Here is an 18,846-nt window from a genome sequence, read left to right as displayed (position 1 = left end):
TACAAACACACCCTCCCCTTCCCTTTCTCCACACCCAACGGCTCTGCTTTAGATACAGAATTATATACTGCTACGCATCATATATGTTCAGATGAACGCGTGTTAACGCGCATGCGCATCCTCATACTTCTTCCTCGTCCTTCAATATAATATATATATATACGCTCTATCGTGACCATCAATCGCGCTCACTACTACTCTCACATGCATTCGTGTTTTTCTCGTATATCATCATTCTTTTCACGCCCTCTCTCTCTCTCTCTCTCTCTCTCTCTCTCTCTCTCTCTCTCTCTCTCTCTCTCTCTCTCTCTCTCTCTCTCTCTCTTTCTCTACACACTCACACACTCACACACATTGCACAACGCGCGCGCTCATTCGGCATATAACTCTTTCGCTCTCTTTCGCTCTCTCTCTCTCTCTCTCTCTCTTTCCTCCCTCTCACTGTCCTTTTTCTCGCACCGCTCTAAATTTTTATTTCATTCTCTCTCCTTATCTCCTCATTCTATAATCTCCCGCTCTATCTTCATTCCATCTTTATCATTCGCTCTCTCTCTCTCTCTCTCTTACTCTCTTAATATTTTCATTCAACAGCAACAACATAACATCACGCAACATGTTTCTCTTTCTCTCTTTCTCTCTCTCTCTCTCTCTTTCTCTCTCATTCTCTCATCATTAGCAATGTCTTTCTTCAGTCCTAGCTTTGTTTGCCTGTGCTTCTAAAATCGAGACTCTTGCAGCGCCGTGTTTTTAAGCTACGCGCGCGCATTCTCCTTTCGCGCTGACGCGACGCGGCACGAAAAATTGAATTAAAGATTCAATGGAAGTGTGTGTGTGTTTGTGTGTTATCTACAAAATATCTTAATTACTCGCTAATTACAGCACAAAACATGCAAATATAAAAATTTGCATTATACTATCGTTAATATTTATATATATAATAATCGTCACCCGATATATTATCGTTTTTTCCACATCGCACCATTTTAGGTTCATCGTCGACATACGTTTCTTTTCTTTTTTTTTTTTTTCTTTCTGTTGGATTTTAATAATATATTATTATGCAGCTGACCGTTGCCTCTTCTTTGAGTTTTTCTTCCTTCCTTTCTTCCCTTTTGTTCCTCTCATTTTACTATGAAATATCTTACACTAGTCGATATTAATTATCCAATTCACGAAGGGGAAGGTATACGCCGATGGCTGCGAGCACGACGTCGAGTATACCCTACGCGCTAACACCGATAATTAACATTCTTACTTTTTGTTTATACCTCAAATATAAAACTACAATTGCGCTGCCATGGCATTCTCCGACGTTTCGTTTTTCTCTCGTCTACTCTCGTGTTCGCACTAGTTCCATCCTTTTTTCTTTATTATTCTCCTTTTGTTTCCTCTTTCTCTCTCTTTCTCTCTTTCTTTCTCTCTCTCTTTCTCTCTCATTCTTTCTTTCTCTCTCTCTCTCTCTCTCTCTCTCTCTCTCTCTCTCTCTCTCTCTCTCTCTCTCTTGCTCTCTTTCTTTCTCACACACACGCACATGACTTACTCTCTCGCCCTCTTTCTCTCTTTCTCTCTCTCTTTCTCTCTATCTTTCATTCGCGCGTTTTTCGCTCTCTTATGCGCTTGTACATTCGCACACTTTTTGACCTCTTGGCCATCTTCCAACCGCTCTCTGGGCCCACGAGAAAGTCTCCACATATCACTAGGACTCGCACACCACGGCACGACGGATGGCCGATATAAATTTCTGTTCGGTTATTGTTCAATCGACTTACCCGTTCAGCCTGGTGCCATCACCACCGAGCACTATCACCACCAATACCACCATTTTATCACCATTATCATTCATTATCATTATCATCGTCACTCGGTCAAAACACTCCTTTTTTTCTTTTCTCCTTTCACAATCTAGATAATACGTACGGGCACAGAGACGGAGATGATAAAGACGGACGAAGAAGAACGTAGTCGTCGGCAGGTGATCATCAGAGTTACGTACCCCTGGAACACTGGAATAGCACACGCGCAACGATCGCGGCAACTTGCTGATCCAGAATCTGGCTCATAACGAGTGCGAGCAAACGTGATTCGTGTTGTAGGAGAAGAGTCCTGTTGTCTGGATGCCTGGCGAGATTGAGTAGCGTACCGGCAGCGCGTCGTAACATATCTAAGCTGGTGCCCATGGATTCGGGGTTATCGCGTAGAGCCGCAAGACCATGCTGATTCGCGACACCTATAGCGCTCGTTTCGGCATACTCGATGAACGAAACCAAGAGCGTAATGCAGGGTGTTTGTAGGGCAATAGTACGTGCCACTCCGCTGTCGGCTGCTGATAAGAAGTGTAAGAGATTTACACCAAATTCACGGAGAACTTGTTCCTCGCTTCGACAAAGAAGCCTGGTTAGAACAGAGCAGAGCCTCTGAAGTCTCGAATAAGGCGGCGTTGCAACAACCAGATCAACGTTGCATTCGGTTACGCAAAGCTTGCAAAGTGCCTCTAGAGCAAGTCTCTGTGGCGAGAGAGCCGAATTTGGACCAACCGTTGGGAAGGGATCCTGGCCATGTGCTGCAGGACATACGGCCCAGTGTAAAAGACCATCGAGAACTGGACGAGATATCTCCTCAGGATGTTGGCTCAGATCCATATGGCCAGCTATATTCGCTGCCATCACTAATATGTTTTCTCTTATATGATGCAAAAAGTCCCACCACCATTCGCTTTCACCTTGCAAACTGCTACAGGAATCCGCAAAATCCGCATCTTCCTCTCTGTCATAATTCCGTGTCTTTTGCGCCCTCGCTGGGTGCTCATGATAAAGCAACAAGAGTTTGCCAAGTAGGCTGAGAAATGTGACGTTCTTTGCAAATTCAGCCTCGTTTCCTGGTATGAACGTGAGGTTCCTCAGGATAGTGGAGAGACAGACGCAACGACGCGCCAAATTATCCTGCGTCTCCGTAACGAGATAAAGACTCGCTTCGTCACGTGAATAACTTTCATCCTCATAATCGCTTATTCGTCTCCTCTTCAAGGTACCGGCAGGATCTCTTATCTGTAATCTTGGTCCCTCATTATCGTCTCTCGGCGATTCTTGCTCTTCGCTCTCGGACTTAATATCGACCTTCTCCAAATCGACGTTGCTAATAACTGCCGTGGAATCATTTAATCCATTCTGTGTAGGTACCGATTGTTGTCCTTCCTCATCGCTTTTTTGTGACGGTATATCTACAAAGTGTTCTCCCATGTTGTTATTCGCCTTTGTCTCACCATCTGTATCCTTTTTATAACCGTCATGTTTTTTCTCAAATAACTCTCGTGTAAGATCGTTCATCTCGACCGGCTCTCTCTTAATCCTAGATAAAACGTCGCTCAATGTTTTCGTTTTTTTCTTCTTATCTAATTGTTTACGTTCACCATTATTATCCTTTGGTTTTTCACTTGATTCACCGCCGGATTCTGTGAACTTGTGAGAGTACTCAGTAATCTCCGTTGAGCCTGCTTCCATTTTAAACTCATCCTTCGAGTCGATATTGTGTTCAACCTCCTTCTGTAAGAGCGGCGGCTTCTCGTCCCTGAGGAGGCGCGCGAACGGTACCGAACATATCTCTGATTGAAAACACGTCACTATATACTTTGTGGCGCTCGTGTCGACCTGCCACGGCTCCGTATCTACTTCGCACTCTTGATGATCCCAGCTCCTTCGAGAGTCCAAGACAAATATGTCGTCATCCCTAGGCACGATCTTCACAGGACGTCCACGCCTCGATAAAAACGTGTAATTCGATGAAGAGAGCAACTTAGTCCGATCTTCTGGATCTATGGGACGTGTTACAGCTCCCAAATCAACTTCAGGTCCATTGGCTGGTTGACTCCAGTAATGATCGTCATCGTTTGCAGAAGATTCGAACATATCCGACAAGGATCGTGAAAAATGTTCCAATAAGACATCCAATAATCCGGGTAAATGCGTCAATCCAAAATAACTTACCTGAATAATAGCGATAAGATTCCACTCAGTCTTATATTCTAATTTATATATATATATACATAGTCAATTTAATAAATATATATAATCAATCTACTTACACAAGAATCATCAAATAATAAAATGTTCAATACGTCAAGAGCCCAACAGCTTTCAGCAAGTAATCCTGAACGCAAGGCCATCATTATGCGCCAAGCTTCCACGGGAGCAACGTCAGCACGAGTTAATTTTCGTCGTTTATATAACAATGGCGTAACAGCTTCTACGCTATCAGGAGGAAACGTCATTTCTCTCTTTGAAGTAGGCTGTTGGCTCATTATGGGACTCATTCCTAATTGATTCTATAGTAAACAGAATCATTTATAATTGTAATATATGCTTCAAATAACTGATATGATAAAATAAGAAATTTATATATAAAAGGAAAAAAAACATACCTGATGTGTTCCTGGTGGTGGGTATAAAGGTGATGGTTGATTAGAGTAACGATGATCCCACGGTGGAGGTGTATGACCTCCTATAGTATTCAAACTTGGTTGAGAAGAAGTCCTGTTTGGTTGTTGACTGCCCCATTGTTGACCAGAAGTTATAGCCCCAACGGCGGAAGCAGCTGAAGATGCAGAGGCAACAGGAGGCGGTGGTTGTTGTGGTTGTTGCTGTGGTTGTTGCTGTTGTGGAGCTTGAGGCTGATTTTGTTGATTTGGATACTGAACTCTATTATTTCCACTACTGCTATTATACTGACTGGTTGTACTTGGCCATCCTGCAACTATAGGCACATTACATACGTTTTTAACACTAACGATCCTTAAAAGAAAACATTTTTAACTGAACTAAATTTACCTGGATATGCTGGTCGCTGTTGATTATATTGAGGATATTGTTGGTCTTTGGCAAAATCAGGATGACGCCTAGGTTGGCTAGGACCTGGAGGTGGTGGTGGCATGTTTTTATTTGAAGATGCACCAGGAGTATAAATCTGACTTCCTCCGGGACCTCCATAACCAGCCTTAAATTTCAAACGTATTTGTCTCGTGAATTTCAATAATTATGATATAATTAACAATTTATTATTAAATATTGTTACCTGTTCTTGTCGATAATAATCTTGAGGACAAGAATACGATGAGGCAGATGGAGGCTGCGAAGGTGAAGAAGGTTGACTCGTAGCCGTTTGTTGAGATACACTAGATGGATGAGCTTGTGGCGCGGAAGGATAGCTATTGCTCCGAGCATTAGGTGGCGTTCCCGTTGGATAATTTCCTGGTTGCTGACTACTGCTATATCTATTATACATATCTTGTCCACTGGCCGTATTTGGTGGCATATTTCCACTAGGATAGCCTCTGTTTGACAAAGAACTTTATATCGACTTATATATTTCTAAAAATAAATTGTAAGATAATAAAAAATTAATATGTAATTTTACCTGTCAACATCTGGTACATAAGGAGGATAATGTGAACGAGGTGAATAAGGTTGACTGAATTCTGCTTGCTGAGATAATGCATTTCCTTGCGGTCGTATATATTGATCCTGAGGATAATTTTGATAGGAACCTGTTGTCTGGTAACTGCTTTGTTGTATTCCTTAAATTTTTTAATTTAGGATATAAGTCAACATTAAATTATGGGACATGTTTTTACAAGAATTATGTAAATTATTATATAATTCTTGCATACCTTGATGTGGAGAAGGAGCGCTACTTTGGCTAGGTGGTCTTGGCGGAGGAGGTGTATATTCTGATGTCGGTCCTCCTGGTGTACCACCAGCATAACTACTTTGATAGCTACCATAACCATCCATTGAAGCATTACTAGAGCCAGCAGCAGGGAAGGAATCTTGCGAATTGGAAGAACCTATAATTTTATATTATTATTAGGAATTTTTTTATATATTATAGGATTATATTCTATATGAATGTTATTATTTACCAGGTGATGGTACAGAAGCTGTTCCTTTATTTGCTTTTTTCTTGGAACCAGCTTCAACTTGATTTATAATAGGTTGTGGGTCTACACCACCACGATCGAAGTGACATTCGAATGCCAATAAATGTTTAGTATAATGTTTCCGTAATGTATATGCTGCGCTACTACTTGCGCCAATACCCAGTGATCCAGCGATATCTTTCCATGTTTTATTCTTCGTTACCTAAAGTAGATTACTTTCATTTTTCATTTTGTCTTTACAATTGTTGCTAAAAGTTGACATTAACAACAAATCAATATCGAGAAAAAAAAAACACTTAGAATATACAATGCAGCAACAAATTATAATATCATTTCAAAATTACTTTCTGGATTTCGACAAATTGAATATCTAGTGAGTATGTAATTTTACATACGCACCCGTGTGCACGCTTTAACATGCACCTATGAAAAAATCATGAATATACATAAAATTTCACTCTATCGAATTACCATCATTTTATATTCAGATTAAAAATTTATCTTCACTGACTATTAGAATAATTCCATATAGCACCAAGGTTCGTAGATCAGGCTGTTCCCATATAGTATGACTTCTAGAATATATGTGTTAAATATTTTTTTTATCTCCTACTTTTTGTTCCTTCTTATTACGTTAATATTTAGAATACAAGAAGAAAGACACTAATAGCAAAAAAGTGTAACTTCATGCATGATGCAGCACAGATATATAAATGAAGCACTTTATCTATTATATAGTATACCGAACTATCAAAATTATCGCCGACGTAATATAAATAACCATCGACGGAATATAATACAATAAATTATATATATATATATACATATATACATATATATACATATATATATACACATACATATGCATATATACATACATATATATATAAAACTAATGAAACGTTCACAAGGCACTTCAAATATACTTAGAGCATAAAAGGAAAATGAAACACAATAAGACAATAAAACTACATAAGACACCAAGGGCTAGATGGAACTACACTGCACCTTGCATACCTCCATGAAGCCCCCCCTATCCTTCACGTAGAGGTATAGCCGGAATAGGTCGAGGGGGTTCTTGGAGATTGTTGGACAGCTAGTGATTGGAGTTCTTCGTTCTTCCATGAAAGAAACTAATTTGTCTAACCATGTTCTTCGTTCCATTGAATCGTCCATCTCATAAAGCTTTGCTAAGCTGTCTGGTTTCTGAAAAGTTTTATATTCTAATAAATATCATATAGTTTCCTAAGTTATCTAATTATGATTCTACTGTTATATTTGTTAATGATGATGTAAATATATACACACGTACACTTGATTAATGTAATATACAGGAAATAGAAATTTGTAGACTTGTTTGTTAGACATTATTTTACGGCAACTATATGAAGCCTTATTACTAAATTATATTATATTTTCTTAATTATATAGTACTGGTGATAATATCTAGATAGTAGAAATACAAATATTGATTAAGATTATATTTTACTCCGTGCAATTTAATAAAATAAAATGTAAAAAATGAGGAATAATGCAAACATGAAATAATATCAATGCAATAAATAATTCATCTCCTAGTCTTTCTTTGAAATTCAAAGTTATTGTTGTATAGATTGAATATTTACTATATGACGGATATATATTGTAACACAATGGTATATAATGATCACCTAAAAATTTTCTTGTAATGCAATCTAAGAATTTTATGACATTACTATTTCTGCATAGCTAACCTACATAAAATAGTTTTAGTTTGAAAAATGATTATAATAATATTAAAAATATAGTGTATTTTTTTTTTTTTTTAATAGATTAGTAATAACTAACATTCGTTATTATAAAATTAATGATTTTTCATTTTGTAAATCATTAATTTAAGGAAGTAATTTTGTATGCCTCTCTACCGTGCAACAGAAAAAGACAAAATTACATATAAAGCAAAAGTGAAGCAAATCATAAAAAAATAAAGCTTCAAACATAGATTTGGTATAATATAAACTAAATGTAAGAAATACTTAGATTTAAAAAATAATAACCTTAGATCTGTATGGGTCTTGAGGCACATGACTGTTAAACACCTGTAAAATATCAAAATATTGAAAGTTTCAAGAATCTAATATTAAATTATAAACCCTCATAATATAAATATATAAAATAATTCTTTTGAAACACTTATCATGCAAATTTAAATATCTATTTTGAATGCAAAACTATTTTATATTAAATAATATATATATCAGAAAATACAATACATACAGGACTAGCAGGAGTACGTGGCCAGCCTGGACTATTCATATCAGGATATTCCTCATGAATCGAATTAATGCTAGCAGCACCAGGAGATGGGACTGTACTTTGTGGTGTTGCAGGATGACTGTGATATCCACCTAACATTTCTTTACGGACCTTTGGTGTGAAAGCTGCATCTTCTCCTGAGGCTGCAGAGTATAGTTAAATATAATTTTTAAATATAAAGATTAAACAAAAAATTAATAATAAATAATACAAATTATATATGCTTATATCTAACTTCACTTTTGTCGATATATTTATAATTTTCATTATGTAAGAGAAATTACTAACCAGCTGATGCATTTGACAATGTTGATTGCTGTGAACCCTCATCTAAGGATGTACCATCTGGACCTGTTGTTATAACTGATGTAACAGTACCACTTGAAGTTGAAGTAACGTTAATAGACGATGTACCTACATCATGTAAAATATATTTCAGCAATTTTTCTTATTCATCTTATAGATAAAATAATTTCTTGATTATTATTTTAATGAATCACGCACATATGGAACATTTTTCATTGAAAAAACTTTACTTAAAAACTTTAGTAGAAAAATAATATACCAGAAGCAGTAGTGGTTATTCCACTATCATTGGAAGTCTCCGGTGTAAGATCAGTAGAATTGTGACTCGTCGGAGTAGGCGTCGATGTAGGATGTGAATTAGGAGTAGTGCTTGGTGGTGGCATTGGACTTCCTTCATGATTAAGTGGAGGTGTTGCAGCAGGGGTATGAATATGTGGTACTGCTGAGCTTGGAGGTGGTGGCTGATTGCTCACATGATTGGGTGAAGGTGGTGGAGGACCCATAGAACTTGCTGGAGGTCCCATATTACCTATTACAGCTACACTTGGGGTACCAGGAGGTACCATGCCACCAGTTGCTCCACTAACTGCATAAACTTGAGGAGGTCCTGGACTAGGAGGCATTCCAGGTGGCACATTATTAAATCCCATTTTATGCTGCAAAATAATTGATATGTTAAATATATTATAAAAACTATTCAAGAGAATATTATTATACTTACCGCATAAGGAGGGTATTGCACCAAATTGTTTGGTCTATTAGGAGGTTGATATTGGTTATTTGGTGGTGGTTGTGAATTAGCTGGAGAAGGATAACCCTGTGGAAACTGCATATGTGGACGAGGAGGTGGATAGGTACTCTGAGCATGATAACCTCCAGGCTGACCTGCAGCCGTTCCACCAGCTGAATATCCCATTCCACCACCCATTGGGTTAATTCCACCAAGACTTGCTGTACCTGGTCCTGGTTGTACTACACCAGGACCAGTACTATTCATTTTATAACTATGCATGTGCGTAGAAGGACCCAATGGTTGTTGATACGCTCCTAAGAATTTTTTGTATAGATTAATTATAGATTATAGATTATAGATTATTATGTTATTGTAAATTATAGATTAAAATATTATGATCTTATAAAGAACTACATGCAATATAAATATTTTGATAAAATAATTAAGAAGGCAATAATACTTGAATATGACAAGGTAAATATTATACCCTGAGTCGTCATTGGAGAATGACTCATACGCGCTGGTCCATTACCGTCTGATTGGCTGCTCGACGGACGTGGAGGCATCTGAACGTTTTGTTGACCTGTGAAGGACAAGAAAATATTTATACATATTTCACACATAAAATCATAGAAAACATACACACAAAACTGCATGCAAAATACATAGAATTTAGCTTCTTTTGAATTAAAAAGAAAGAAAAATATAAGACTTTCATAAATATGAAGATAAAAACAGAAAATTAACGGACCAACAGCAGGGGACATCGAGCGTGAACCTGTGGATCCTGTAGGCGAAGGGGTAGGCCTCATCCCCTGAGAATTTGGTGTTCCAGGACAGGCAGGTCCATTCGAACTGTCGTTACTATTTTGTCCTGACAATTCCTGTAAATGAAATATAAAATTCAATTATCATAACTAACATATAATTTAAATACAAATAAGAAGAGTTTCCCTGTATTTTCGTAATACGACTAAAATAGTCGATATAACTAATGTTTTGAAACATATTCGTACGTGAACTTCGGTTACGTGTATACAACACGCAATCACCATCAGTGTCCCTCAGTTTTTTTTTCATGGCAACGACGTACTTTATTCTCGGCATGAGCATATTTTACGCGTTTTTCAGTTTTCATTGCACGATCACACTTTTCGTAACAATCTACGTGTACTCTCCTACCGAAAAGATTCACACAAAAATGCGATAAATATCTTCTGGAGATGCAGTAGGAACGTTACGTACCAGGAGCCACCGTCCAATAACCGTTCGACGTGACACCGTTCGATCGGCTTTCGAGCGATCAATTACACGGTAGCTCTTTTCTTGTGGCTGGCAACGGTGAGCGTTGCTGCTTCTCACGCGATTAATATAAAAAAATTCCTGTTGCCGGAAGGAGAAAACATTCCCATTAAAAATCAATCGAAGAAAAACAATAAACGTGCCCGCGAAGATATCGATAGACGAAGATAATCCACGGGTTTTTATGCAAGACGTCCCTGTAATCCCGTGATTTTCGTCTTGATCCGTATGTCACATCCTGACCACGAAAAATGTCCAGACACTCGGTTAGCACTATTCATTGTAATACTCGCTCGTATTAAGGCACAACAACGATATCGTCGACAGCACATGATCGGTAGTAATGTTGTCCGTATGACTCCACGTTTCTGTTGCTCTTGCCTGTACGTGTACTTTCTGTAATATACTTTGCACGAATCGTCGCGACGATACATTGCAACCGGGTGAGAGAGTGACTATACAAACGACGAACAACGACGAAGGAGCGAGCAAGCGAGTGAATACGAGCGAACACGAGCGAGTGAGCGAGCGAACGCGCACGACACGCATGACGAGTAGGCGAGGGCAGGAGAGAGGGGCGGTGGTACTAGTAGAGAAAGTGGGGGCAGGAGTGGCGGGCGAGCAGGGAAAACGGAGAGGCACGGAGAGGAAGAAAGACGAGTAAAGAGAAAGAGAGAAAAGTCATATCATCGCACCTACCAGGTCGCGAATAGTTGTTGCTCTGGAAGAATACCGACGAAATACTTGAGTATACGTATTAAGAAACATTTGGATGAGAAGCAGAGAAGACAAATGAACGTAATTTGATTGTCTCTCGGCATGACGCGAGATCGAAACAGAGGCGTTACCCTGTAATATTCAAGGATGATGTTCGATGTACGGAAAAGATGCCGTGCCCTTGGCTTTTTCACATGCTCTACGAAACGACGTATAATTAAAACGTCGTTGGAAAAAAGTTTTCTTTCTTTTTTCTTGTTTTCTTTTCTTGTTTTTCTTTTTTTCCTTTTTTTTTTTTTTTTTCGAACGAAGAGTCACGAGGTTAAAACTCGCACCACCGTAAAAATAACGTTCGTAAAGCGAAGCATGCTCTTGTCACTCTTTCTCTCTTGCTGCGGGTGCACCGTGTGCTGCATCGCTCGAGAAACGCATGTTGTGTCAATAAATTCCCCCCGAAGTTCGTCTATCACGGGACAAGGAAAACTATAATGGACGGTCCGTTTCTCGTAAGCAATCGACAGAGTTTCTACATACGATGAGCTGTGCCGTAACGGCTAAATACGTACGATACATACACGCGTATGTGGCCGGCCGTAAAGGAAAACGTGATTCTTTTATCGAGTGTTCCGTAACTTCGGTTTACAGATTTCGCGTCTAACAGCTCGTTGGAGGGCGTTCTTTCGTGGCGCGGCAAGCGTTCGCTCGCACTCGGTTGTTTCCGTCGCCGTTCGGCTACTCTCCAACTCGAACTCACTGCCGCTTACTGTTTCCCGCTTGCCGCTGTCGCTCTCTAAAAACGCTGTGCGAGGGACTCTTGGTTACTATATCCGTGCTGTTTCTCCCATACTCTGTCGCATTAACGAACCCAATGGAAAAAAAAAGAAAAAAAAAAGAAAAAAAAAAAAAAAAAAAAAAAAGAAAAAAAAAAGAAAAGAAAAAAAAACTATTTTAGTTAATAAACGTTTTCTTTTTCTTTTTTCACTTTTTACGTTTTCGAATCAAAAACGTTCCCTTTCTATTAATTTACAAGTATATAATTGTTATATATTTTTGGTTATTTTAGCAAGTCACGTATCTTCATATATTTCGTATTTCGGTGAATCACATGAACACTGACATTATCTATCATTCCTAATTCGCAATCCTCGTCACCGAGCATATCGATCGTTAGGACGATCTGTGTCGTTCTAACGTATGCAGCACCTACACCGTACGTTATAACCGTACGTATAATAAAGGGTGATACGTAAAAAACCAAATTAAATTTCTATTCCCACAAACACGAATTGGGGCTATGTTAATTTCATCAATATTTAACGTCATAAATAAAGTCACAAAAAAATTATTTCCCAATTTCCAGAGTTATATTTATATTATAATTTGTTTTGTGTGACTAATATCACATAATTTTGTTCCTATGTACTGCACTATCAAACAATGTTGAATAAAACATTTCAATTGGTTGCTTAATCTAATTAAACGATAGAACAACGTATTTTATAAGCTAGATTGAAAATTGTACGTGAAATTTATAGTGGTTTTTCCAATTTTGAAACAAAGAAACAATACGTAATTTAGAGAATTATTCGATAAATAATCGATAAACCGATCGATCGATCGATCGATCGATATCGTTTAAACATCGAAATTTATACTTTAAATGTAAACATAAAAACTAAAAAATATAAATGAAAAATATAAATTTCATATATTTTAACTTATTAATTTTTTTGTTTAAGATAAGTTAGTTTGTTAAGTTTTATCAAATATCATTCTTATCTAATACATATCAAAATGTAAAGACATGTTCAAAGAACTGTTTATTTTTCATAGAATGTGCATAGAGTTCAAAGAAATTTTATAAAATAATAATAAAAAAATATTTAAAAATAATATGAGAAAAATTAAAAAAAGTTTAATACTAATACTAATTGCTAATATTTTCGTGTACTGGCGAAAGTCACAGTAATGTCACATACAAAATTATATTCGAAAAAAAAATTAAAAAATAAAAAAAAAGAAAAAAAAAAATAAGTAATTTAACAAATGATTATGTTGAAGACAAACTTACCCCAGAATCTATTCCTTGAGTATTCGGTGTTGTTGATCGTTGTTGTAGATTGTGGAAACTCTAAAAACAAAAATAACAAATATTAATTTTATCATTAATTGTTTATTTAAAATTTTTATATTTTGTAATTAAAAAATGTTTTAAAATAATTTCTTCTAAAACTATACATACTACAATTAAAAACTATAATATAATTAATAAAAATACACATTACTTTTTTACATCTTATTTTGAAATTGCAATAAAAATTAAAAAAGCAAATATATAACTCAAAGATATATTAGCTAATTAAAATAATGCAAACTACAAGGAAACATAAAATAAGAGAAAACAAATTTTTTTTTAATTCAAATATTGCAAATATTTTGATTTTATCATATTTCTTTTATTTTTCATTCTTCCCTATAATATATGATTTTCTTATTTTATATTATTATGTAATATTTATTACTCAATTAAATAACAGAAATAGGAAAAAGTAATAGCATATTTACTAGATGGAATTATTTATCTTACATTAAAGATTTCTTTATAGAAAACTATTAAATTACCTTCAATAAAAGATAAAAATTTAAGGAATAAAAGAAGTATTTACATCATTAAAGATGTAACTTGAATATAAATAGTACTTTTGTATAGAAATGTTCATTATAATTATAAAATTTTATTTTATAACTCAATAAATAATAAAATTATTAAATTTGTATGAGTAACTAAAACAGAAAGATCATTTTATATATTTCCAATAATATATGACCTAGTTATCAAAGTTGTCAAAAATAAAAAACAAATATGTAATATATATATTTAATACTCACTTGAGATTGAGTTGGTTGAGGTTGTGGTGAAGCAGATGGTGGTGGTGCTGGAGACTGAGAGAGAGCTCTTTGAGGTGACTGACTTGAAGGATTTACTTGATTAGATGGAGGTGGAGGTGGTGGATTTGGAGGACCACCTTGATTCCATCCTCTTTGTTCCGTATATAGACTGGAAGGATGGCTTGTTTGTGTCGTATATGAATTTAACTAAAAATATAAGAATATTATTAATTAATAATTTTATATGTTTGCATTATTGCTTGTATCTTTTAAAGCTAATTACCTGATGATGGCTGTAAGGTGTATGGGGTCTAGCAGGAGAGGAATAACGTTGGGCATATTGTTGGTATGGCATAGGAGTTGGAGAACTGGGTCCTCCTGGTCCTCCATGTAGTCTCGGTGAACCCTATTTATTAATGTTGAATTTGATGTAATACTCCATTTACAAAATATCAATCAATTATATAATCAAGTAATATGTATGTTTGAATATTTTTGTATAATTTAATTTTGTTTTATAAATGTAATGAAATTTTAACATTAATTCTATTGCAAGAATATATATGATATTTATAAGACAACTATATTTCTTTATTCTTTTATAAGATTCTATTATTATGCTTCCATGTTTGTCGTACCTATATCAACAATGATTATTCAATAAATCCAAACAATATAATATTTTATGTTCATATATCAGAACTATATATAAGATATTACAACTATATATAAATAAATACACTATATACTACGACACTATATTTCAACACTGTGGTTATATTATTTACCGTTTGTGGAGGACGTTGGCTAGGTTGAGGATATACAGGTGGTACAACCGGTGGTCGTTGCATAGGCCACGGTTGTTGATAAGATTCAGGTCCCATCCCAGGATAGTTCCCATGGAATCGATGAACAGGTGTCGAAGCCTGAAGTAACTGATTCAAAGTAGGCGTTGGACCTGTGGCTTGTGATATACTTTGACCCGATAGAAACCTTGGTTGCCCAGGAAAGCTGGCAGGAGTACCTCCTACATAAGCTAATCTTGATTCGACCTTAGAAGCAGCATAATGTTCTTCCATGTCTGGTCGATGAATTCCTGGAAATTCTCCATGTTTCGTCACATATTCTGGTATCTGTTTGCCTTGATAATCGGTCAATGGTTTGGCGGAAAATTCATTAGATTTATTGGTATACTCTTCAGAGTAGTCACGTATAACGTTCGGCGCAAACGGATGTCCAGGATGACCCGCGTGTCCAGATGCGTCAAGGGCCTCCTGTTTACCGATAGTCTCCTGGGGAGCTTGGCCGGCCTCTCGTGGAGATTTTATTTCACCGGCAGTGTGTCCACCAATGTCCTCGCGGTATTGACTCATCTCGAAAGCCGTGTCCCCACCGCGATTCACATATTTAAGCAGCTGGGCCGCGCCCCGGGACACTTTATCACCCGGCTCTGGATCCAGCTGCTGCTTTGTACTACCACTTGCACTATTTCCACCAACTTGCGGACGTTTCTGTGCGCATTTCACGGACTCGTTCAGCTTCACATCGTTTTGTTGGCTCTCGGCTTGCGTCGCAGCCATGTTCTCTCTCCTCACGGAGCCATCGTCGTCTCATAAACTGGCCAATCGCGGGACCTCGTGTGTCTCGCGTACTATGTACTTGTAATCGAAATCCTGATTAGTTGAGCGTCTTGTATCACGGCTAACTCTTTCCACCGCATTCTCGGTCAAACGAGCGAGGACCAAGCAACGCACTAATGGAAAAATTACTTCTTCGCGTTTTCAACGTAGAAGGAACCAAAAAAAAACTCATACACGAACGTCAAAAGCAGCGTCGTACGTATTACGCCATCTTGCGACCACGGTATATATCATAGCCTGAACCCAATGCTCAATCACAGGACCGAACATCGCCCAGAGTTAACCTTTACTTTAAGTGAAAACTTCTGTTATGATTGGTCGAAGATGATTGCTTTTAGATAAGTTTTAGATAATGTTGTTCTGATTCATTAGAGATGTGTAATTTCATCCTACTGAGATAAATTGATCACAATTAAAATAAAGAGCAAATCAATATTATATGATAACAGTAAAATTAAAAATAAATATATTTTCTTTTTCCATAAAAATTGTATAAAATATCGTATCTAAGAATCGAAATATTCTGAACGCACCAATCAGCGTGTTTATAAAACTTTTATGCTGATTGGAGAAAATCATGATCTTATGTAAAAATTATTTATCCAAACGATATATTATAATTAATATTCCAATGAATTATGTTACCTTCTTGCAAATTTATTTAAATAAAGTATTTCATAATGCTGGATAAAATTTTTGATTCATTTAAAATAAAAATTTTATAGACATTATATGGAATTATATAAAGTGGGTATGTTTCCATATGTCAATATGAAGTTAGTTGTATATGATATGAAATGTTCAATGCGTTTAAAATCTACCATATAGATGATATACTCTATGAATCTATAAAAGTAATTATATTGCTTTTACAAGATAATATTTGTTTTAAATATTGCTTGTTCAATTTTTAATGAAGATATAGTTTATATATATATATATATTTTTTTTTTTAAATACTATAAGTGCCTTGAATACAATTTGAATTTGTCCACTTAATGTCATTTAACGTATGAGATTACAGATTGGCCTTAGACTGTACAAATTCGTCATGACCACGTGATAGCAGAAAAAAAGGAGATTACGGATGATAAGAAATTAAGACACTTTGTATATTAATATTTTAATAATCATTTTGTAAACATGATAAAAGTTCCATTAGTGCGATGGATCCAAAATAATTTCGTCCATTCGACTTCTCAACAAATTATATCTAAATTTCCAAAATGTACAATTGCAAATTTGAATAATATAGTGAATAAGACTGATAAAAGTACAGCAAATTGGAAAGATGCTTTATATATGACTATGAAAGTTTATCCTGACTTTATTACTGAAGAAGAAGAAATTTCTTTAATGAAAGAGATTGACCCATATATGCAACGTTTACGTTATGAATTTTCACATTGGGATGATGTTAGTGTAATTTCTATTATATTCCTATTATTTCTACTGCAATAATTTTATTCTATTCGTTAATGAATTTAAATTGTTTAAAGGCTATTCATGGTTATAGAGAAACAGAAAGAAAACAATGGAATGAACAAAATATGAAAGTAATTAATAAAATACGTCAAAAAGCATTTCCACCAGGAATGCCACAATTAAGTTTAGTGCATGTTTTAGATTTAACAGCTGAAGGATGGATAAAGCCACATGTCGATAGTATTAGGGTAATGTTTTATTCTTAATTCCAATATAATTATTTTATTCTTTCATAAAAATATTATTGCATGATTTCCATTGCTGCGATGCAAAATATCGTTGATGTGCTACATATTATTATTATTTAAATATATTTCAATTATACATAATATTTTTAAAACAGTTTTGTGGAGATGTAATTGCTGGACTGAGTTTATTGAGCGACAGTGTGATGCGTCTCACAATGGTTAGTCATGAACAGGAATGCAAAGAAGATTTTCTTCTACCTCGCAGATCATTATATATTATGAAGTAATGATTAACATAACTTTTTCACGCATAATGTAAATTAGTTCAACTAATAAAACATATAAAATATATTTCAGTGGTGTGGCAAGACAAAAATATAACCATGAAATTTTAAAATCAGAGGAATCCTATTTCCGAGGACAAAAAATATCTAGAAGTCGGCGTATATCTATAATATGCAGAAGTGAGGTAGAAGGAAATATAGAATAGATTAAATTGTTTAAGTAGTAAGTATTGAAATGATTTAAATGTTTCGTGTTATATGATTATATTTATTATTTCTTTTATAGTATATTCAGAAGGAAAAATATCCTTTGTAAATAATTTCTAATTATAAGAGTTATTCTTGTTTTCTTTGTAATTATGTATATATGCACATAAAAAAGATCATTACAGAAAAAGAAAAAATATGATGTAGTATATAACCATTTTTTAAAAATAAAAAGTAAAAAGTAAATTAACTATAGTGTCTTATGTGTTTACTTTAATAAAAGAACATCATATTTATGAAACATATATATATATATATATACATTATTTTGAAACAAAAGTAAACTGCCTTTTATAACTTTTATTTTCATAGTTTCATTTTGATAATTTCATTTGTTACAAAAAAAGAACTTTTAGTTAACTCAACTAAAACTACAAAAGTATTATCTATATATAATCACGTTATTAAGGTTTATTCCAAGTTTTCTAATATGGATTTAATGATGTATGTACCTGATAAAATGAACCTAAATAAAATTGATCAGGTTAATAATGAAATTATAATATAAAAGCATAAGTAATTCTTTTTTCATTTATTTTTCTGTAAGCTTATAATAAATATTATTACTTTTATAGTTAACTCCAAAGATCATCCATAATTGTGAAATACCAAAAATAGATATGAAATATAATATAATGACAGAAGCTTCATATAAAACAAGATTTTGGTATTTTTTATTTTCTAAACGCACAATAGCTTTTAAATATCCATTTATAAAATGGTTAAAAAATAACGCAGCAATAAACTATGAAATTAATAGACACTTTCAATCTTATCCATATATGATACACCCTTTCAGCATTTTTCGGTT

At 35.1% G+C, this 18,846-nt stretch overlaps 2 protein-coding genes across 11 annotated transcripts; one reads left to right on the top strand and one right to left on the bottom strand.

Annotated features, from left to right (window-relative positions):
* Positions 1-248: 248 nt before the first annotated feature.
* Positions 249-16,034, bottom strand: osa (trithorax group protein osa). Of its 8 annotated transcripts, none has more exons than XM_035876930.2 (20): positions 14,960-16,034; positions 14,455-14,577; positions 14,172-14,378; positions 13,354-13,413; positions 10,015-10,147; positions 9,724-9,846; positions 9,252-9,577; positions 8,790-9,186; positions 8,513-8,638; positions 8,186-8,367; positions 7,966-8,007; positions 6,938-7,135; positions 5,912-6,131; positions 5,660-5,836; positions 5,407-5,566; positions 5,065-5,338; positions 4,821-4,986; positions 4,415-4,746; positions 4,079-4,318; positions 249-3,980 (listed from the first exon to the last, which is right to left on the bottom strand). In XM_035876930.2, the coding sequence occupies exons 1-20, from the start codon at positions 15,749-15,751 to the stop codon at positions 1,986-1,988; spliced, it is 6,273 nt and encodes a 2,090-aa protein (XP_035732823.1). In that variant the 5' UTR covers positions 15,752-16,034; the 3' UTR covers positions 249-1,985. The 8 variants fall into 8 exon arrangements, with proteins under 8 accessions (XP_035732823.1, XP_035732824.1, XP_085515972.1 ...); XM_035876931.2 differs by having other exon boundaries at positions 6,947-7,135; XM_085659846.1 differs by having other exon boundaries at positions 9,751-9,846.
* Positions 16,035-16,623: 589 nt separating this feature from the next.
* Positions 16,624-18,184, top strand: LOC118446354 (RNA demethylase ALKBH7, mitochondrial). Of its 3 annotated transcripts, XM_035876905.2 has the most exons (5): positions 16,624-16,665; positions 16,836-17,227; positions 17,311-17,484; positions 17,640-17,767; positions 17,842-18,177. In XM_035876905.2, the coding sequence occupies exons 2-5, from the start codon at positions 16,955-16,957 to the stop codon at positions 17,972-17,974; spliced, it is 708 nt and encodes a 235-aa protein (XP_035732798.1). In that variant the 5' UTR covers positions 16,624-16,665; positions 16,836-16,954; the 3' UTR covers positions 17,975-18,177. The 3 variants fall into 3 exon arrangements, with proteins under 3 accessions (XP_035732798.1, XP_085515809.1, XP_035732797.1); XM_085659683.1 differs by lacking the exon at positions 16,624-16,665 and having other exon boundaries at positions 16,733-17,227; positions 17,640-17,702; positions 17,842-18,184; XM_035876904.2 differs by lacking the exon at positions 16,624-16,665 and having other exon boundaries at positions 16,760-17,227.
* The last annotated feature ends 662 nt before the right edge of the window (positions 18,185-18,846 follow it).

This window comes from Vespa mandarinia, chromosome 10, assembly GCF_050613455.1.
Source record: "Vespa mandarinia isolate Hongniang chromosome 10, ASM5061345v1, whole genome shotgun sequence".
NCBI lineage: Eukaryota > Metazoa > Arthropoda > Insecta > Hymenoptera > Vespidae > Vespa > Vespa mandarinia.
The sequence above is the reverse complement of the archived record's forward strand: the minus strand, read 5'-3'. Positions and strand labels throughout refer to the sequence as shown.